The sequence below is a fragment of the Salmo salar genome, chromosome ssa05, assembly GCF_905237065.1.
Source record: "Salmo salar chromosome ssa05, Ssal_v3.1, whole genome shotgun sequence".
Taxonomy (NCBI): domain Eukaryota; kingdom Metazoa; phylum Chordata; class Actinopteri; order Salmoniformes; family Salmonidae; genus Salmo; species Salmo salar.
The window spans coordinates 25,150,551-25,173,968 of NC_059446.1; the positions used below are offsets into that span (position 1 = coordinate 25,150,551).

Below are 23,418 nucleotides of genomic sequence, written 5' to 3' on the forward strand. Positions count from 1 at the left end.
ACCAATCAAAAGATACTATTTCCTCCCTCTTTTTGAGGGAACTCATTTTACTATTTACATTGTATGACAATATGGACAAAGATGGTTTAGAAACTCTGATATGGATAACTTATTGTAATAAAAAGGTGCAGCTGATATGTTGGTAACCCAATATTATATACTACATGCCAATACTATCTTACTATTGGGGGGGGGGGGGGGGTGAGATGTCTAAGAAAACGAACAGATGAAGGGGGAAAACAAAATAGAAACACTGACAATTATTTTTAATCTGAAGCAATAAAACAAACATTTATTCAGACAGGGCAAAAGTCCAGTCAAGCATGATTTCTCAATAAACAGTTTCATCTGTTGAGATATCAAACAACTCCATCTATCCACAAACACAAGGCCTTCCATAAGGCCTACAGAGAGGACTTACAAATAATATAATGCTTGGAACTTAAGAGATATCATACTTGGGAACATGAAGGGAAACAGGGACTGATGTGGCTGTGCTTTTAATAGTATATAATCTCTGTTGAAGTTCGCAACTAAAATTAATACATTTGTAAAGTCGTCTATAAAAAAGAAAACATTGAAACAGTCAGGGCTAAAGTAAAATGGAAAACTAAATGCATATAACATGTACAAGTTAAAGTGTTTGTTTAGCAGCATTAACAAATCATATAACAAAAGAAGTGCTCTATTGTTGGCACATATTGTCAATTCCTCATATTGCCTCTCTACTTCTTAACAATCATCCCATTGATTGCTGTTGTTGCTGTTAATAAACAGGAGTAGGTTGCGACTAATAGCTACTGAGAATTGTATGACTTGGCTGCAGGTGCGCACATTTGACACTGAAATCAACCACGGAAAAATAATATCCTACTGTGAATGTTTATCCATGGGTCTCACATACAACATTGATTGAGGAGACAAGCTTTACTTTTATTTTTCTCTTTTCTTCCAAGTGCAGTATGTTAAGAGCCATGTTAGGTGTTTGAACATTTGCATGGGACAGTACAGAGTGAATTAAAATCAAATAAAGTAGTGACTTAAAAAACAAGGGACAGAATGCCATAAACAAACGACAATGGACAAAGATCTAAGTTTGAAAATAAATACTTTTTTTCCCTCTCCGTAAAAAAAGAACAAACTGAACAACATTGGTTTGTCTTTTTTTGTCCAAGGTAGCTAGTCCAATTCTCACTGACAAGCACTGAGAAAAGAATGGACGATATTCTTGTTTAATGGGCATGCAGTCCACAGGAAAACAGGCCCCTGATAAAATCCCGCCGAGCAGTATCCATTCAGTTGTCGGTTGCTGGGTTAAAGAGGGTAACGCTGACATCCATGTGTGCAGAAGAGCAAGAGGAAGAGCATCCATGGGACAGAGTGCTCAGGGAAGCCTTCAGCCTGACTGGACCACCTGCTCTCCATCTCCCCCTCTTCATCCCTCACTCTGTCTAACTCTCTTTAAGCCACATAGTTGTATTGGTTGGGGTTCTCCTTGTCGCGCTCCATGTAATCTCTGTCAATGAGAGACTCTATTCTCTTCTTTAGGTCAGCAGGCTGTTGAGAAAGTGAGTGTCAGCAAACAGAAAATCTCAAAATTACAGTCCACTCTGAAGTGCTTGGAAATGTACTTGGATCATAGATGAGTTTTCCTAAAGCCTCGTAGCTAACAAGGCCCTTTCTCTTAGCCACCAAGTCACACCGCAAACTGGTCTCAGAGCATTTCATAGTATTCCGTACATATATTCGAGACACTCCATTTAGTATGATATGTTCTGTTTGGTAACATAAGACAGATGGTTACTTAAGGCAAAAACATAAGGAGGTTGGTTTGGGTGGATGGGTCTCCGGGGATATCGTCGGACGGTGCCATAGTGTCCCCAGGGGGCTAGGGTCAGTCTGTTATATCTGGTGTAATTCTCCTGTCTTATCTGGTGTCCTGTATGAATTTAAGTATGCTCCCTCTAATTCCCTCCCTCTCCTCTCTGAGGATCTGAGCCATAAGACCATGCCTCAGGACTACCTGTCCTCATGACTCCTGGCTGTTCCCAGTCCACCTGGTCGTGCTGCTACTCCAGTTTCAACTGTTCTGCCTGCGGCTATGGAACCCTGACCTGTTCACCGGATGTGCTACCTTGTCCTGGACCTGCTGTTTTTGATCCTCTACCACGCCTGCTGCCCGACCTCTGAATGACCCTGCTGGTCATCTATGAACAGCTTGAAGAACAATCTGGCCTTAATGGCCATGTACCATCTCCACCCGGCACAGTCAGAAGAGGACTGGCCACCCCTCAGAGCCTGGTTCCACTCTAGGTTTCTTCCTAGGTTCCTGCCTTTCTAGGAAGTCTTTCCTAGCCACTGTGCTTCGAACATCTGCATTGCTTGCTGTTTGTGGTTTTAAGCTTGGTTTCTGTTTTAACTAACCCTTCCCCTAACCCGCCCCTTGGGCAGCAGGTAGCCTAGTGGTTAGAGCGTTGGACTAGTAACAGAAAGGTTGCAAGATCAAATTCCCGAGCTGACAAGGTAAAAATCAGTCATTCTGCCCCTGAACAAGGCAGTTAACCTACTGTTCCTAGGCCGTCATTGAAAATAAGAATATGTTCTTAACTGACTTGTCTAGTTAAATAAAGGTAAAAAACCTAACTCCTAAACTTAACCCTAACCCAGCTAACATTAGTGAGCTAGCTAACCTTAGCCACCTAGATATATTTCGTAACATATCATACGATTTGCAAATTCGTTACATTTTACAAATTCTTAACATATTGTACATTTAGCAAATTCGTAACATTGTACGTTTTGCAAATTCTTAACATATAATTTGAATTGTAATTCGTAACATATCATACGAAATGGGTGATGGACATCCACAAACAATAAATACCATACAAAACGTAACATATAATACAAAACGGAGTGTTAGATTTGCATTCAGAATAATACAAAATGCTCTGAGACCAGATTATGCACAGAGACCGGAATAACAATTGCAAAATGTATGTTGGAAGGTCAGTCTGGGTAAATAAAGTACCACGTTCACTACAATGCTTTCCGAAAACTTCCCCTCTGAGTGAGTAGTCTTCTTGCACACAAGGTCATGTGTTTCACACGTTTGTTCTTCGTTCACTCACCTTGACAGGGAACTTGAGTTGGTTGTACACTTCCGACACCAAGAGGTTATGGCTCAGAGTCTTCCTCATCTTCATGATCCTGACGATGGCGGCGTCGATCTGATACTGCCGGTCCTGGTAGACTCGTTCCGTGGTGCTGGCTTGCTCCTCCACCTACCAAGGAGAATCCACCAAATGAATGAGTGGCTAATATCCCCCCCACCCATTTTCCTTTTCTTTACAGATAGACAGTACAGATAGAATCAAATGGGTGAGACTGATGAAGTATCTCAGTTAGCAGGGCATGGCACTGCCAACGCCAGGATAGTGGGTTCAATTCCCGGGACCACCTATAAGTCAAATGTATACAGTTGAAGTCGGAAGTTTACATTCACTTAGGTTGGAGTCATTAAAACAACATTTTCAACCACTCCACAAATTTCTTACATTTACATTTAAGTCATTTAGCAGACGCTCTTATCCAGAGCGACTTGTTAACAAACTATAGTTTTGGCAAGTTGGTTAGGATATCTGCTTTGTAATTTCACAAGTAATTTTTCCAACAATCGTTTACAGACAGATTATTTCACTGTATCACAATTCCAGTGGGTCAGAAGTTTACATACACTAAGTTGACTGTGCCTTTAAACAGCTTGGAAAATTCCAGAAAATGATGTCATGGCATTAGAAGCTTCTGATAGACTAATTGACATCATTTGAGTCAATTGGAGGTGTACCTGTGGATGTATTTCAAGGCCTACCTTCAAACTCAGTGCCTCTTTGCTTGACATCATGGGAAAATCAAAAGAAAATCAGCCAAGACCTCAAACAAAATTGTATACCTCTACAAGTCTGGTTCATCCTTGGGAGCAATTTCCAAACGCCTGAAGGTACCACGTTTATCTGTACAAACAATAGTACGCAAGTATAAACAGCATGGAACCACCCAGCTGTCATTCCGCTCAGGAAGGAGACATGTTCTGTCTCCTATAGATTAATGTACTTTGGTGCGAAAAGTGCAAATCAATCCCTGAACAACAGCAAAGGACGATGATGGAAGATGCTGGAGGAAACAGGTACAAAAGTATATCCATAGTAAAATGAGTCCTATATCGAGATAACCTGAAAGGCCGCTCAACAACGAAGAAGTCACTGCTCCAAAACCACCATAAAAAAGCCAGACTACGGTTTGCAACTGCACATGGGGACAAAGATGGTACTTTTTGGAGAAATGTCCTCTGGTCTGATGAAACAAAAATAGAACTGTTTGGCCATAATGTTTGGAGGGAAAAAGGGGGAGGCTTGCAAGCCAAAGAACACCATCCCAACTGTGAAGCACGGGGGTGGCAGCATCATGTTGTGGGGGTGCTTTACTGCAGGAGGGACTGGTGCACATCACAAAATAGATGGCATCATGAGGGAGGAAAATTATGTAGATACTATTGAAGCAACATTTCAAGACATCAGTCAGGAAGTTAAAGCTTGGTCACAAATGGGTATTCCAAAAATGGACAATGACCCCAAGCATTCCAAAGTTGTGGCAAAATGGCTTAAGGACAACAAAGTCAAGGTATTGGAGTGGCCATCACAAAGCCCTGACCTCAATCCTATAGAAAATGTGTGTGCAGAACTGAAAAAGCGTGTGCGAGCAAGGAGGCTTACAAACCTGACTCAGTTACACCAGCTCTGTCAGGAGGAATAGGCCAAAATTCACCAATCTTATTGTGGGATGCTTGTGGAAGGCTACTTGAACATTTCACCCAAGTTAAACAATTTAAAAGGCAATGCTACCAAACACTAATTGAGTGTAGGCAAACATTTGACCCACTGGGAATGTGATGAAAGAAATAAAGTCTAAAATAAATAATTCTCTCTACTATTATTCTGGCATTTCACATTCTTAAAATAAAGTGGTGATCCTAACTGACCTAAAACAGGTATTTTTTACTGGGATTAAATGTCAGGAATTGTGAAAAACTGATTTTAAATGTATTTGGCTCAGGTGTATGTAAACTTCCGACTTCAACTGTACATGACTAAGTGGCTTTGGAAAGAAGAGTCTGATAAATGGCATATATTATCATTACTACTACATGGTGGAGAGTAGCAGACTTGGGAACACCCGCCTCTAAGGGGCAATGCATAGTTCAGAAACGTTAGTGCTAGAACTAGACCGGACTGAGACTCATATTCCCATCTAAATAGCATTGGGACATATTCATTATGCACTAAAACGAACAGCCAGGGACTACCTGTTCAATAAAAACAATACAAATATTTCCTCCTAATGACTACAGCCCTGCTGAGAAAGAGAATATACCGTTTCTTTCATCTGGATCTGGTTGATCTTGATCCTGAAGAGTTTGTGTTTGAAGTCATCGTTACACGAGAACTTGTCTCCGTCCTCCACGTCTTTGCTCTTGGGGACTTTGTGGATGACGCGCGCCTTGCCACATGCCAACGACTGCAGGGTCCGCCGCAGCTCGCCGTCCTCTGCACACACATCTCACTTTAGGTCAACGCAAACTCAAACCAAAAAGACTGGCCAAAAGCTTGTGGTTCAATCAAATAGAAAAGATGATAGTGATAATAATTGATACAGTTTAAGCAACATGTCTGAAAATGTCTCAAGAGGACTGCTATATTTGATCCATTAGGATTTGTGTCATGACTGAGTACATTGTGATCATACAGACCTATTCCTGTAGCTAGCTTGATCTCCTCTAAGGTGAATTCCTCTCCTTCATTGAACATGAGCAGCACTAGTGTCTGAAACAGGGATACCTGAAGCTCCTTTTTGCCCTGTTTGTGGAAAAGGAAAGTTATCACAATGAATTTCTGCCTAACATACTAGATTAATAAATATTACTAGCTACTGTACCTCTTTAAATTCAGCTTTTAAAACACAATGGCCTAATGTCGACTGCCACTGTAGCTTTCTGCCACTGTGCTTGCCGAGGTAAAACGTCTTGAAAATCTCCTGCAGCCGCACCATCTGGCCAAGAAGGAGTGTTAAAAATAATCATAGACAATGACTATGGCTTTGTCCCAAATTGCACCTTATTCCCTATATAGTTCCCTGTTCAAAAGTACTGCACTATAAAAAAGGGAACAAGGTACCATGTGTGACATAAACCAAATGCATTACATAGCAGGTCATAAAATAACAGAGAGCCTGAAGGGTTTGATATTTGCACTAACCTCTGGGAGCAGATGGACCTCCATTGGGACGTAGGTTGGCCAGTATCCCATGGTGAGGATGTTCACCGTCAGCTCAATGTTACCAGGGAGGTTTTGACACTATGTAATAGGAAAAGTGAGAAACAAACCAACCAATGGTGTCTAATGAGAAAAATCTAGGCTAATAATTCTAAAGTTATTTGTGAAAATATTGCCACAAGAAGTTCAAAGATATAATTATTATTATTATTATTATAATATATATTTTTTTTTACATATGGATAGCTGACTGCGTAACGTTTTTGATACTGTTGTCCTAAAACAGAGATGGACAAAAGCAAGTGTACCTGTTTGAACTGCACCATGATGTCCTTGGAAAGCTCCATGTCCTTGAACATGCCTTCCAGCTTGCTGGTGAATGCCGCTCCACATTCTAAAGAAAGGACCAAGGTTACGAGTCCCTAGCCTCATTCAGTATCACATGCTTCATAGTTGTTGTTCAAAGTTCTATGTGTACAGTTAATAGTAGTAGCTAGTGATGGGGGGATTTATATAGTTACATACTGCAATATTATATTGATACTTTGACTCAAAAGTATTTTTTTTAAAAAATAATACATAAACAGCATATACTGATATATATTAATCACACACACACACACACACACACACACACACACACACACACACACACACACACACACACACACACACACAACCTACCTTGACTTTTTCCACATTTTGTTACGTTACAGCCTTATTCTAAAATGTATTCAAATTGTTTTTTCCCCCTCATCAATCTACACACAATAGCCCATAATGACAACGCAAAAACAGGTTTTTGAAATCATTGCAAATTTATAAATAAAAAAAAAACGAATATTACATTTGCATACAGTTGAAGTCGGAAGTTTGCATACGCTTAGATTGAAGTCATTAAAACCCATTTTTCAACCACTCCGCAAATTTCTTGTTAACAAACTATAGTTTTGGCAAGTTGGTTAGGACATCTATTTTGTGCATGACAAGTAATTTTTCCAACAATTGTTTACAGACAGATTATTTCACTTATAATTCCCTGTATCACAATTCCAGTGGGTCAGAAGTTTACATACACTAAGTTGACTGTGCCTTTAAACGGCTTGGAAAATTCCAGAAAATTATGTCATGGCTTTAGAAGCTTCTGACAGGCTAATTGACATCATTTAAGTCAATTGGAGGTGTACCTGTGGCTGTATTTCAAGGCCTACCTTCAGACTCAGTGCCTCTTTGCTTGACATCATGGGAAAATCAAAAGAAATGAGCCAAAACCTCCGTTTTTTTTGTAGACCTCCACAAGTCTGGTTCATCCTTGGGAGCAATTTCCAAACGCCTGAAGGTACCACGTTCATCTGTACAAACAATAGTACTCAAGTATAAACACCATGCAGCCGTCATACCGCTCAGGAAGAAGACGCGTTCTGTTTCCTAGAAACGAACGTACTTTGGTGCGAAAAGTGCAAATCAATCACAGAACAGCAAAGGACCTTGCGAAGATGCTGGAGGAAACAGGTACAAAAGTATCTATATCCACAGTAAAACGAGTCCTATATCGACATAACCAGAAAGGCCGCACCATCGCAACAGTGAAGCACGGGGGTGGCAGCATCATGTTGTGGGGGTCCTTTGCTGCAAGAGGGACTGGTACACTTCACAAAATTCTTCCAAATGGACAATGACCCCAAGCAAACTTCCAAAGTTGTGGCAAAATGGCTTAAGGACAACAAAGTCAAGGTATTGGAGTGGCCATCACAAAGCCCTGACCTCAATCCTATAGAACATTTGAGTCCAGAACTAAAAAAAGCGTGTGCGAGCAAGGAGGTCTACAAACCTGACTCAGTTCCACCAGCTCTGTCAGGAGGAATGGGCCAAAATTCACCCAATTTATTGTGGGAAGCTTGTGGAAGGCCACCCGAAACATTTGACCCAAGTTAAACAATTTAAAGGCAATGCTACCAAACACTAATTGAGTGTATGTAAACTTCTGACCCACTGGGAATGTGATGAAAGAAATGAAAGCTGAAATAAATCACTCTCTCTACTATTATTCTGACATTTCACATTCTTAAAATAAAGTGGTGATCCTAACTGACCTAAAACAGGGAATTTTTACGAGGATTAAATGTCAGGAATTTTGACAAACTGAGTTTAAATGTATTTGGCTAAGGTGAATGTAAACCTCCGACTTCAACTGTAAGTATTCAGACCCTTTACTCAGTACTTTGTTGAAGCACCTTTAGCAGCGATTACAGCCTCAAGTCTTCTTGGGTATGACACTACAAGCTTGGCACACCTGTATTTGGGGAGTTTCTCCCATTCTTCTCTGCAGATCCTCTCATGCTCTGGTCAGGTTGGATGGGGAGCGTCATTGCACAGCTATTTTCAGGTCTCCAGAGATGTTCGATTGGGTTCAAGTCAAGGCTCTGGCTGGGCCACTCAAGGACATTTAAATACTTGTCCCGAAGCCACTCCTGCATTGTCTTAGCTGTGTGCTTAGGGTCGTTGTCCTGTTGGAAGGTGAACCTTCACCCCAGTCGGAGGTCCTGAGAGCTCTGGAGCAGGTTTTCATCAAGGATCTCTCTGTACTTTGCTCCATTCATCTTTGCTTCGATCCTGACTAGTCTCCCAGTCTCTGCTGCTGAAAAACATCCCTACAGCATGATGCTGCCACCACCATGCTTCACCGTACGGATGGTACTGGCCAGGTGATGATTGGTGCCTGGTTTCCTCTAGACGCAACGCTTGGCATTCAGGCCAAAGAGTTCAATCTTGGTTTCATCAGACCAGAGAATCTTGTTTCTCATGGTTTGAGAGGCCTTTAGGTGCCTTTTGCCAAACTCCAAGCGGGCTGTCATGTGCCTTTTACTGAGGACTGGCTTCCGTCTGGACACTTTACCATAAAGGCCTGATTGGTGGAGTGCTGCAGAGATGGTTGTCCTTCTGCGAGGTTCTTCTATTTCCAGAGTTCATCTGTAGAGCTCTGTCAGAGTGACAATCGGGTTCTTGGTCACCTCCCTGACCAAGGCCCTTCTCCCCCGATTGCTCAGTTTGGCCGGACGGCCAGCTCTAAGAAGAGTATTGGTGGTTCCAAACTTCTTCCATTTAAGACTGTGTTCTTGGCGACTTTCAATGCTGCAGAAATGTTTTGGTAACCTTCCCCAGATCTGTGCCTAGACACTGTCTCGGAGCTCTACGGACAATTCCTTCGACCTCATGGCTTGGTTTTGGCTCTGACATACACTGTTAACTGTGGGACCTCATATAGACAGGTGTGTGCCTTTCCAAATCATGTCCAATCAATTGAATTTACCACATGTGGACTCCAATCAAGTTGTAGAAACATAAAGGGTCTGAATTCTTATGTAAATAAGGTATTTCTGTTTTTATAAAAGTGGAAAAAATAAAAACCTGTTTTCACATAGTCCCAAAAATATATTTAAATACATTTTAGAATAATCAAATTGTATTTGTCACATGCGCTGAATACAAAAGGTGTAGGTAGACCTTACCATGAAATGCTTACTTCCAAGCCCTTAACCAACAAAGCAGTTAAGAAAATAGTTAAAAAATATTTACTAAATAAAGTTTTAAAAAATTATAATAAAGTTGCAATAAAATAACAATAACGAGGCTATATACAGGGTGTACCGGTACCGAGTCAATGTGTGGGGGTACATGTAGGTAGGGGGAACGTAACAAAATGTGGAAAAAGCGAAGGGGTCTGAATACTTTCCAAATGCCCGCACGCGCCCGCACACACACACACACACACACGTCAAAAGTTTGAACACACCTACTCGTTCAAGGGTTTTTCTTTATTTGTACTATTTTCTACATTGTAGAATAATAGTGAAGACATCAAAACTGTGAAAATACACATATGGAATCATGTAGTAAGCAAAAAAAAGTGTTAAATCTAAATATATTTTATATTTGAGTCTTCAAAGTAGCCACCCTTTGCCTTGATGACAGCTTTGCACACTCTTGGCATTCACTCAACCAGCTTCATGAGGTAGTCACCTGGAATGCATTTCAATTAATAGGTGAGCCTCATAAAAAGTTCATTTGTGGAATTTATTTTCTTCTTCTTCTTCTGATTGGCTTCGTTTGAGCCAATCAGTTGTGTTGTGACAAGGTAGGGGGGTATACAAAAGATAACCCTATTTGGTAAAATACAAAATCCATATTATGGCAAGAACAGCTCAAATAAGCAAAGAACGACAGTCCATCATTACTTTAAGACATGAAGGTCAGTTAATCCGGAAAATTTCAAGAATATTGAAAGTTTCTTCAAGTGCAGTCGCAAAAACCATCAAGCGCTATGATGAGACTGGCTCTCATGAGCACCACCACAGGAAAGGAAGACCCGGAGTTACCTAGAGTTACCAGCCTCAGAAACTGCAGCCCAAATAAATGCTTCAGAGTTCAAGTAACAGACACATCTCAACATCAACTGTTCAGAGGAGACTGCGTGAATCAGGCATTCATGGTCGAATTGCTGCTAAGAAGCCACTACTAAAAGACACCAATAAGAAGAAGAGACTTGCTTAGACCGGTGGAAATCCATCCTTTGGTCTGATGAGTCCAAATGTGGGATTTTTGGTTCCAACCGCCGTGTCTTTGTGAGATGCAGAGTAGGTGAACGGATGATCTCCGCATGTGTGGTTCCCACCGTGAAGCATGGAGGGGGTGTGATGGTGCTTTGTTGGTGACACTGTCAGATTTATTTAGAATTCAAGGCACACTTAACCAGCATGGCTACCACAGCATTCTGCAGCGATACTCCTTCCCATCTGGTTTGCGCTTAGTGGGACTATCAATTGTTTTTCAACAGGACAATGACCCAACACATCTCCAGGCTGTGTAAGGGCTATTTGACCAAGAAGGAGAGTGATGGAGTACTGCATCAGATGACCTGGCCTCCACAATCACCCGACATCAAACCAATTGAGATGGTTTGGGATGAGATGGGCTGCAGAGTGAAGGAAAAGCAGCCAACAGGTGCTCAGCATATGTGGGAACTCCTTCAAGACTGTTGGAAAAGCATTCCAGGTGAAGCTGGTTGAGAGAATGCCAAGAGTGTGCAAAGCTGTCATCAAGGCAAAGGGTGGCTATTTGAAGAATCTTAAATATAAAATATATTTTGATTTGTTTAACACTTTTTTGGTTACTACATGATTCCATGTGTTATTTCATATATTTGATGTCTTTACTACAATGTAGAAAATAGTAAAATAAAGAAAAACCCTTGAATGAGTAGGTGTGTCCAAACTTTTGACTGGTTACTGTATATAGTTTTTAAATAGTGAGCCAACATGTTTCCAGGACTTATATTTACATGACTGATCAAAACTAATCTTCTCATACTCTCTCATGTCTCTCTGCAGCAAGTAAATTGAACCTGTTGCATGGGTGGAAAACGCCAGAGCGCCAGTTTTTACACGTTGAAATTGCAAACTAACGTGTGTTTGGCACTACCGCCGCCCTACCGCCAGCCGAAGATAGAACCCATATAGTGAGCAATATGTTTGGAACATCAAATCGCAATACATATAGAATCATGAGAATTGCAATACATATCGTATCGTGATATCCTTCCCAGTCCTAGTGGTGTATTCTGACGTAGACAGTGGTGGGGGATTGTGTGTGGAATTGTTCTAAAATACGATTTGAAATATTTAAAATACTTTTGAGTGTTTGATTGAGCTTGCCTGAAGTGTCGGATGAGTGGGGTAGGTTTAGCACCTTTCCATTGCATCAGTCAATCAAGCATAGCCATTTGATGGAAAATGTATACTATTTGAACCCAGGTCTGATGGGGAACCCACTGACCATGTTTCAGTTTCGACAGCATGGACTTCTCGGCATCCACGGAGGCACTCTTTCCCACCAGCAACCTCTTGGCCAGATCTTTCTTGTAGAAGGCCTCAAAAACGTCTTTTCCTATTCAAGAATTCAAAAGGTGAGTATGAAGTTAAAGTACAAAGACTTCAACAGGCTTCTAAGAGACCTGTCAAAGAGGAGAGGAAAGTAAAAGGACCTGGAAGTAGATGATGGTTTGGCGAAATATGTTGAGACCACATGGCCATAAATGAATATGTTGGGACCACATGACAATAAATGAATATGTTAGGACCACACGACAATAAATGAATATGTTAGGACCACACGACAATAAATGAATATGTTGGGACCACACGACAATAAATGAATATGTTGGGACCACACGGCCATAAATGAATATGTTGGGACCACACGACCATAAATGAATATGTTGGGACCACACGACCATAAATGAATATGTTGGGACCACATGACCATAAATGAATATGTTGGGACCACACGACAATAAATGAATATGTTAGGACCACACGACAATAAATGAATATGTTGGGACCACACGACCATAAATGAATATGTTGGGACCACACGACAATAAATGAATATGTTGGGACCACACGACAATAAATGAATATGTTGGGACCACATTACCATAAATGAATCGGAAGATGATCATGATCTTGTCTAACATCTTCTCCAGCTCCTCGTCCGTGGCCTCCTTGTTTCCCGCCCTCAGCTTCCAATCCACGTGTTTTGCTACAAAATACAACCATGTGTCGTTTCATTTACATTTTTGTAGTTTACTTGTAAAAAAAACTGGAATATAATTTTTGCTCAATAGCTTTAAACTGACGGGAGCATAATGCACACAAACGTCTATGAACGAAGACCATTTGAAAAGATGAGTTCCCTTTCAGTCAGTTCACTCATTGTAGTGCTATTGTTATCATGTTTCCCATAGCGATCATCATGAGATACCAACCAATGAGCTCAGCAGGTTTGTTTGTCCTCTTGTTGATGAAGGTCTCGAAGGCTTCCTTCATGGCATTGACAAACTTCTCATTCTTCATGAAGCAGACGTGGATGATGTGGTCCACCTTGTCCTTGAAGTCCAGCAGCTCCTGTACCATGGTCTTGTCCTTCTCAGGGTTAATGACCATCGTACTTCCAAAGGCCTGTATGATGTTGGTAGAGGTGTCAAGGGTTGCTTTAGGTTATATACTATACAAATGAATGATCAAAATCTCCAGCTGTTTTGTACTTGGAAGGAAGTATCACCACACCTTCAAAAAGTGAATTAGTAAGAGTAAATTACAGATTCGGACTATTGATGTTTTCAAGAATACCTTGATGTACTCGATCCAGTGCTGTAGGAGGACTAGCACGCCCCCTCTCACCCGACTGAAGAGCTGATAGAGAAGACACAAGTCCTGGATTCTGTTCTCATCTAGCAGGTGATTCAAGCCTGGAGATGGAAAATAGTAGTTTAGTTTAAGGTACTAAGTGACAGTTTAGTTCATGTTACTAAACCAAAAAACAGTCAATATCTTTTTGTTTTTAATATTTGATGTTCTCGTCATGTGATAAGTGATATGACAATAGCATCGTTTTTTTTTTTTACTCTGTTAAAATGTCATCCATTGTAAGCAAACAAATGCCCCAGTGTGGTAAGTCTGTAGTCTCTGATATATACCTTTCTGCAGTGTTGCAGTGAGATGTTCACCCAGTAGTTGCTTTTCCACAGTGGCAATGAGAGGTTTTCTGAAAAAAGAACGGGGGAGTGGGAGGAAATGAGGAGTCAAATCTCTCTTTTTTCATCCTTTATATTTAGACAGGTAGATCCCGTTGAGACCGGTGCCAAGGCAGCAGCAAATCAAAAATTCATTACGTGAAATGTGGAACTGAAAACAGATGACACCAATACTGATGGCCTCTTGGAAGACTAACCCCTTGTATTCTAACAAAAAAAATACTCACTGTGTGCTCTGGTCTAGATACGTGATGACTCTGTCCGCTTCCTCCTCTAAGCGTTTGTTGACGTGATGGAGATAATCTGGGACCTGACGAAACATTCAAAAAGTGATCAGATTAAACCATCAAGCAGCTGCTAAATCATTTGGGATACGAAGTCAAAAGCAACCTATCCTTACAGGGTCAGACAAACATCTAGTGCCATGTAAAACCACTCCACATATCACATATTTTCTTTACCAGAAGTAACTGTAAGATGACTCAAGACTCTAAAATGCTAGCCATGTCCCAGATCGGTTTGTGCTGTACAGCCAAACAATACATTGTACTGTCAAACATGACGATCATTGGAGTTGGCAAAAGAGCAAGAACAGACCTTGCCAATTTCTATGATCATTGTCAAGTTTTGGCAGTACAATGTCATGTTTGGCTATACAGCACAAACAGATCTGGAAGCAGGCTATCAAAATGTGGCCTCCAGTCAGATTCAGAATTTTGTAATTTATGATGACATAGGGCTCTGAGGTCTGGAGTAGACAGTGGTGTTGCACTGCCCAGGGGGATAAATCACCTCTCTCTCCTGCATCAGCCTCTGGCCCTCAGCGGCATACAGACGATTAGTCTCCTCCAAAAAGCGCTGCTCAAACGAGTCCTGATAAATCTGTCAGGAGAAGGGAGAACATTGGGTGACATTAAAGCCATTTCTTAAGTGGGGGAGGTGATAGTACATCAACTCAAATAACGACGCGGGTGTTGTTGATCGCCAATAACACAGCTGACAAACACCCCATGATGTCTTAGACAGAGCAGTGTCGGAGATTTGGTATTTATTAGGATCCACATTAGCTGCTGCAAAAGCATCAGCTACTCTTCCTGGGGTCCACATGAAACATGACATAATACAGAACATTATTAGTCAAGGATTGAACTGCATACATTTATAACATCACACACAGCCTACAAATCAGTACCTACACACAATATCTACACTACTGGTCAAAAGTTTTAGAACACCTACTCATTCAAGGGTTTTTCTTTATGTTTTACTATTTTCTACATTGTAGAATAATAGTGAAGACATCAAGACTATGAAATAACACATATGGAATCATGTAGTAACCAAAATAGGAATGGAAGAGCTGTCATCAAGGCAAAGGGTGGCTATTTGAAGAATCTCAAATATAAAATATATTTTGATTTGTTTAACAATTTTGGTCACTACATGATTCCATATGTGTTATTTCATAGTTTTGATGTCTTCACCATTGTAGAAAAGAGTACAAAATAAAAGAAAAACCCTTGAATGCGTAGGTGTTCTAAAACTTTTGACCAGTTGTGTAGGTCTAATACATCACAGTCGGAATTGCAATACAAGATATATAAAATGGCCGTGTCTCTTCACAGTCCCCTTTGTGCAGTAACGGGTTCTTTTATCAGTTTTTTTTAAACTGGTTTTATTGCTAGCTTGAGTTACCTGGGGTGTCAGAGTTCCATGTAATCATGGCTCTATTTAATACTGTGCATTTCCCAGCCTCTGTTCTGGAACTTGTGAAGAGACCTCTGGTTACATGTCTTGTTGTACCGATGCCTGTCCGAACTGTGTGCCAACTGCTTGAACAGACAGTTTGGTACCTTCAACACATCAATACCTCTCACAAAGACCAATAGTGATGCAGTCAATCTCTCCTCAACTTTGAGCCAGAAGGGACTGACATGCATGTTACTGACACTTTCCGTCTGTGTACATCTAGGTGCGATACGTGCTGCTTTGTTCTGGACCAACTGCAATTGTCCTATGTCTTTCTTTGCATCACATGACCACACAGCTGGGCAGTAGTCCAGTCTGGTCGACACAGGTGTCAAGAAGGCAGAGCAATGCCCAATCATGGACAAACCTTCTCCCATTTTAGCAACCATTGAGTATGTTTTGACCATGAAAGCTTGCTATCTAGGGTTACACCCAGCAGTTTAGTCTCCTCAACTTGCTCAATAGCCACATTATTCAATAATAGATCTAAACGAGGTTTAGCATTGAGCGAGTGATTTGTCCCAAAAATTATGCTTTTAGTTTTTGAGATATTTAGCACCAGCCTATTGCAAGTTACCCATTCTACAACTGACTGGAGCTCTATGTTAAGTGTCTCAATTATTTTACGGTTGCAGCCAATGTGCATACTGTTGAGTCGTCAGCATACATAGACACACAGGCTTTATTCAAGGTCAGTGGAAGGTCATTTGTAAAAACAGAAAACAATAATAGCCCGAGCCGGCTGCCCCGCGGTACACCACACTGAATTGAATTTGCACGAGGCTTCCATTAACAAAAACCCTCTGTGTTCTATTAGATAGGTAACTCTTAATCCATAATAAAAGGCAAAGGATGCAAATCCATAACACCAACCTTTTTTCAGCAATAGATTATGATCAATAACATCAAACCCTGCACTGAAGTCTAACAAAACAGCTCCCACATTCTTACTATACATGTCTTTCAGCAAATCATCAGTCATTTGTGTCAGTGCCGAGCATGTTGAGTAGCCTTCCCTATAAGCATGCTGAAAGTTGTTAATTTGTTTTCTGTAAAATAACTTAGTATTTGATCGAACACAATCTTTTCCAAAAGTTTGCTAAGCACTTATAACAGGCTGGTTGGTTGGCTGTTTGAACCATTAAAAAGAGTGCTCTGCTATTCTTGGGTAGCAGAAGGACCTTTGCCTCCCTCCATGTCTGAGGGCACACACTGTCTTCTAGGCTTAAATTGAAGATGTGGCAAACATGAGTCACAATGTTTTCCACAACCAATTTCAGCAAATGTACCACCCAGGTTTTTGGTACTAGGTAGTTTGTCCTTACTCACAGATATATATATATTTTTTATAATCACCTCTTACACACCCACTTTGTGGAACTCAAAACTACAGTGATTGTCTTTCATTATTTGGTCCATTATGCATGAATATGAAGGCTCAGAATTTGTTGTTTGCATGCAAGTGTGCTAATCTTGTCAACAAAAAAGTTAAAATGGTTGGCAATATCAAAGGGATATCATAGTACAGGATCAACCCCTAGCCACCCTGCATTTGTGGAAGAAATTGATAGCTACAAGAAGCAGCTTTCATATACCTGTCCAATCCTTTCTGATCTACACAAATGCCTAGGGGTTAAGGCAGGGGTTCCCAAATGTTTTTGGCCCAGGACCCCATTTTGATATGCGAAAATTCTCACGACCCAAACCATGTGAAAACAATAATGTAATTAACAGCCAATGTTTACTTTTTTTTATTTGGGGCTATGGCAGTCAATTTAAAACCATTCTAAGTAATTCTGATTGTCTTCAACTCACCATCACATACTTTTAATATGGGGCTATGACAGTCAATTGCAAATTATTCCGACATAATCTCTCTTATCTCACCACCACTAATGAGATGGATGTGCTTGATGCATGTCGCGTCGGAGTTTCTCAGTCAGGGGGCGTGGTCGACAGGGCGCACCTCTTCTCTGCTGTCACATCCAACCTGGGTCGATATTTGGTTTTAATGCAGTTGAGAGCACTGAATCCAGCTTAATACAGATATGAGCTGGTGAAAGGTAGCCTACCATGACTTTTTTGGTGCTTTCAAGACAACTGGGAACTCTGAAAAATACGAGGTCAAATCATGACGTCAGTGATCTTCTAGGTCAGAAAGTCTATAAAAAGAGGCCCGAGTTCCCGACTAGGAATTCTGAGTTGGATGACCATTCAAAATTATTTTTCCCAGTCTGAGCTTGTTTCTTTCCGAGTTCCCAGTTGTCTTGAACACACTGAAGTCGGAGATTTCCCAGTTGTTTTGAACGCGACATTAATTCCCAGAGGGAGATGGCAGCGCATTCCCTTTGAGTCAGGAACCAAAACTCCTCTGTAGTGACCCGTGAATGCGTTGTCTGCTGCATTCGAGCATATGACAGCTCGATCAACTGTTCGATTTCACTTACCGGCATGTCAACTGAGCCAGGATCACAGTCAAATGGATTGGGAAGTAGGTACCAAACTTCTCTTCCAATGAGAAAAATCTTTCCAACACTCCCCCTCTATAACCACCAAACCTCAGTGTGAAATAGAACATTGTCATGCTCTGATCCCATATTTCCACAGTTTTGTGAACTCGTGTGCCTGCAGTGGATGTGGTTTGATGTTGTTTACAATCAAAGTTACATGCTGCCATATACAGTATCTCAGAGTTCTGTGCTCAGCTCTTTTGGCGGCAGTTTTTTTCCGCTGTATCATACAATGTGTCCATATGGCAGAGGGAGACACATTCTTAACTAGAGTGCAGAGACCTGCCCGCCATACTGTAGATGGAGCCCCATCTGTGCAAAAGCCCACCATTCGATCCCAACATCCCCCCTATGCTGTTTCATGCTCAGGAATCGTGGGACAGAACAATATGTCCTCATGAATAGCATCTCCCGACAAAAGTCAACGCATGGGCATCTTGGCCCTCACGCCCATTTGGAAAGCATAAGCTGGGGAGTTTGAGTCAGACAGACTTTCCTCTTGATTGCTGGCAATAGCATAAATTCTTTGTTTACCAGTTATCCGACATAGGTAATGATATTGAGTTTCTGTGCCTCCCCACACATTTTTTTTTTCACCATATCAATTGCCGCCGATAATATAAAAGTCTCTGCAATAGTGTGCGTCGCGGTCCTAGCCATTCACCATGGGAATGATTTGAGTGTTTCATGAGCTGAAATAAAAGATACCCAAAATGTTCCATACACACAAAAAGCGTACTTCCCTAAAATATTTCTTTACATCCCTGTTAGTGAGGATTGATTAAACAGCATGGTCATTACACAGGTGCACCTTGTACTGGGGACAATAAAAGGCCACTCAAATGTGCAGGTCACACAACACAACGCCAAAGAAGTCTCAAGTTTTGAGGGAGTGTGCAATTGGCATGCTGACTGCAGGAATGTCCACCAGAGCTGTTGCCAGACAATTTAATGTTAATTTCTCTACCACAAGCTGTCTCCAACATCATTTTAGAGAATTCGGCAGTATGTCCAACTGGCCTCACAACCCCAGACCCCGTGTAACCATACCAGCCCTAGACCTCCACGTACGGCTTCTTCACCTGCGGGATCGTCTGAGACCAGCAACCCGGACAGCTTATGAAACTGAGGAGTATTTCTGTCTGTAATAAAGCATTTGTGTGTGGAAAAACTAATCCTGGCTCCCAAGTTCGTGGGCCTATACCCTACCAGGCCCACCCATGACTGCGCCCCTGCCCAGTCATGTAAAATCCATTGATTAGGGCCTAATTTATTTATTTCAATTGAATGATTTCCTTATATGAACTGTAAGTAAATTGTTGAAATTGTTGCGTTTATATTTTTATTCAGTATATTTTTGGTATATATTCTTTTTCCTTCAGGATTTTGGAAATTCTCCTGCGACCCTATTTTAATCAGAAGACTCCACATGGGGTCACGACCCCTAGCTTGGGAACCGCTGGGGTAGGAGCTAAGGGTTGATTCACTGGGCGAATAGGACAAGATATCCACTGAGTAGGCTTTCCCATGCCCTGTGTGAAGGGGCGGAGCCATACCTGCAGGTCAGAAAGCATGCTCAATAGGCTCCGCAGCAGGCTACGGTCGACGGTCTCGCCGCTGCGCTCCTTCTCGATGAGCAGCAGGATTCCGTCGATGGTCTTGCTCTGGACCTTCATGTCGCTGATAATGTAAAACCTAAACAACTCCAGGCCCATGTCCCTGAAGGGAAGAGGGGTGATAATAATATGAACCAAAGCCAATTACTATTGACAGAACACAGCTAGAAATAGAACAATGTTTTCTACCGAATTTTGATTTGAGGAAGAGAAACTCACCAGACTGACGGGAGCATTGAATTTTGTAAAACATAGGTGCGGTCCAAGAACAAAAATATACTTCTAATCATGATCTGGAAAAGAGGAAAAGATCCTTTATAGGAAATTATTTGAATGAGATTGAATCAAATGACATCCTATCAAGGACAGAGTCCTAGGCATACCATTTGTCTGCAGTGATCTTGCCAACACTTGTCTATTTTCTTCAGGAAGAGTGTACTGTCCAGTGCATCCGTGAGCACTGAGTCAAGGATGTAGCAGGTTTCATATGCATAACAACACAAAGCAGCAGCAGTGTCATTTCAGTACACATGATTAAAATTCAATATCAACCTTTATAAGGACATGATTTCAGTTTCTGTAGTTCAAATGACAAAAGCTATCCCCTAGTAAATACTTGAACAAAATAATTAGACTTATGAAAGCCTACTTTGAGTGATCAAGGATTGATCAGTGTCTAAACATATATTGAACCATCTTTCTAGTACCATCTATTTACACACACAGAAAAGGATATTCTCTGAATTGATCGATTTGTGCCTTGATGTGGTCTTCACACACAACCTGTAGTTGTTTGTAGAGCTTGGCTGATATTTTATGGGAGCAGAGGTTCTCCACAGCCTAAACAACAAACAGAAAGGAGAGTGCTTAAAGAGTGTATTACATTTCAGGGCTAAAACACTGATTATCTATGCATGTAATATCCTAGTGAAGACACCGCCACCAAGTAATCTAAACATCCCATAACTCAACGTAGCTATTAAACAGTGCAGACATATCACGCAAATTATTGTCAAGCTCTTTCGCAAGATACTGACCTAGAGACATGAAGAAAAAAACGAGCTTGTTTGTTAAGACTGTGTCTAGCTTACTGACTGAAAAATCATAGGTTTGAATAAGAAGTCAAGGTCACAGGGGAGGAGGGCTTCCCATCTGTGGCCAATCATAATAATAACCACAACCACAGAGTAGTGTTCATTAGGGAAGGGAGCATAAAACATTTTGCATTGGTCAATGAAAACAAGCATTTCTTATTGGACAAGTCCAGGTTTCATCACCCTGTCTCAGTCCATTTTCTTCCGTTTGGTGCCAAATGCCATGTTATTTTTACTCGTCATTGTTATTCGTTAGTCACTGTGTATTTATTCTGTGTCACTATTTCTATTTATCATCTTTAACTCGGCATTGTTGAAAAACAACCCGTGAGTAAGCATTCCACTGTTAGTCTACAAAGCATGTGACCAATAAAACATTATGTGAACATGACCCAGGGCTGTTCTGAAGAGAAATGAGGCAGGTGTAGCATTCTGTGGTACCTGGTAGAGCTCCTCAAGATTGTACTTGATTGAAATGCTGTTCTGAATGGCCTCGACCGCCTCCTTTAGCTTTTGCCAGGTCTCGTGTGTGTAGTTCTCTGGCAATTTGGGCTTTTCTGTGAAGAAAATGTAAGAGACAGGGAAGCAGTTTGAGAACAGTAATTCTCTGATGTGTCATTCTTTTATCTGTACCATTGTTATTTTTTATTTTTTTACACATAATCAGTCTAACATCTATAAAAAATAACAATATTCAAACAAATGAGTTACATCATGTCAGGCATTTAAATAGTAGTGTATCATTGTGCATTTTATAACTAAGCAATAAGGCCGAGGGGGTGTGGCAACAACCTTAGCCGTGGTATATTGGCCATATACCACAAACCCCCGAGGTGCCTTATTGCTATTATAAAGTAGTTACCAGTGTAATTAGAGCAGTAAAAATACATGTTTTGTCATACCCGTGGTATACGGTCTGATATACCATGGCTGTCAGCATTCAGGGCTCGAACCACACATTTTATAATGACACATATTCAACTGTAAAATTGCATAGATTAGCCAGACTAAAGCACATATTTTAGGCAAGGCCAAGTAATTAACACAATTTTAATAGAAACGTTCACTATAAGGGACAAATGGGATTACAGCCAGCAATTCCTTGCATCCATCCATCACTTGAATGTTTTGAATATCACACTACCTTTGAAGTTCTTGATGACTAGTTTCTTTGCAGCGCCAGGTTTGCTGTTGGAGAAGGTAGTGGAGCCTGCCGTTTTCGTCAACCCGTTTGCATGGTGCCCAACACCCCCAGCCAAAAAAACTGTTTTCATCTTGTTAGAAGAACACGATGCAGACGACTCCTCGGCCATTTTCACATCCAGTCCAATGAAATCCACTGAATCTTCGAACCTCAACTTCTTCTGAATGTGTTGCGAAGTGGAGGTGCAGGAGGAAGATGAATAATTTGTGGTTTTAGGAGATGAAGAGATTGAATCAATGTCTTCCCTCTCAGAACTGTTTATTTTCCTCTTCTTCGAAGACGTGATACTGCTGTCGTTATTTACATCTGAAGCTGCTGGTCTAGCCTCTTGGGTTGGCGGTGGGGGATTAGGGGAAGGTAAACCTATTGGAAACATGAAAAAATGAATACAAATTCTAATAGCTATAGCCAGTCTACTAATCATAAACCTCCAGATGTGCCGTGGGTTAACAAGTCGCGCTTCCAAGGTTTATCTCTCTATATTCCAACCGAGTCGTCCGGTCTTTTACAAGTATCTAGCTAAGAAACAGACAATAAATTGCAAACTACAGCCCCATTTGGACCAGTTCAATGACTTAGACCCTCTCTGTTCTTGTTATTTCTGCTGGCAGAAGAAAGATGGTTGATTACTGCTTCCTATTGCTTGGCCTCTCTTTAATATCCACGTTGTGGAGCGGTAGATAGTTTTGTCGGCATCCAATAGAGACTTATTTCTAGCCGAAATATGTAATGTATCAAGTGTTAAATTGCCATAACACCTGGGAAGTTCAATATCAAAACGTACCTTCTACAAGCGATTCCATGACCTACCGGAAGTGCTTTACCCACATGTTACTGCTGCAAAAGTGGTTTCCACTAGTTAGCACAGCCATAAAATAAAATAAAAATGCATGCTTTTAATCTTAATTTGAGGTTAGAGTTAGGCATAAGGTTAGCAGTGTGGTTAGGGTTAGGTTTAAAATAATACATTTCAGAAGATAAATTGTAGAAATGGGCGGGGTTTAGGACTTTGTGTCTGTAGTAACTAATGACGACCTGCAAAAGTGGCCATGCTACTTAGCAAGCTTTATTTAGCTGTCATGTACCGCAAGATGGCGCCAGAGATGGTGTAATTGTATTTCCATTTTACTAGGCAAGTCAGTTATGAACAAATTCTTATTTTCAATGACGGCCTAGGAACAGTGGGTTAACTGCCTTGTTCAGGGGCAGCTCGGGGATTCGATCTTGCAACCTTTCGGTTACTAGTTTAACGCTCTAACCACTAGGCTACCTGCCTGCTACATGTAGTAAAAACTTCTGGCATGGTCTAATAATGTGCTTTAATG

At 41.0% G+C, this 23,418-nt stretch overlaps 1 protein-coding gene across 2 annotated transcripts; it reads right to left on the reverse strand.

The window, feature by feature from the left end:
- Positions 1-245: 245 nt before the first annotated feature.
- Positions 246-23,090, reverse strand: LOC106604435 (cullin-4B). 2 transcript variants are annotated; one of them, XM_014199043.2, is made up of 21 exons: positions 22,878-23,090; positions 22,034-22,456; positions 21,331-21,446; positions 20,532-20,635; positions 20,179-20,248; positions 20,015-20,088; positions 19,736-19,898; positions 14,713-14,802; positions 14,148-14,230; positions 13,864-13,931; positions 13,517-13,635; positions 13,153-13,345; positions 12,822-12,926; positions 12,162-12,272; positions 6,638-6,723; positions 6,312-6,410; positions 5,992-6,105; positions 5,807-5,912; positions 5,431-5,603; positions 3,132-3,284; positions 246-1,557 (listed from the first exon to the last, which is right to left on the reverse strand). In XM_014199043.2, exons 1-21 carry the CDS (start codon positions 22,894-22,896, stop codon positions 1,462-1,464), a joined length of 2,565 nt encoding a protein of 854 aa, XP_014054518.1. In that variant the 5' UTR covers positions 22,897-23,090; the 3' UTR covers positions 246-1,461. The 2 variants fall into 2 exon arrangements, with proteins under 2 accessions (XP_014054518.1, XP_014054517.1); XM_014199042.2 differs by lacking the exon at positions 22,878-23,090 and having other exon boundaries at positions 22,034-22,712.
- Between the last annotated feature and the right edge of the window lie 328 nt (positions 23,091-23,418).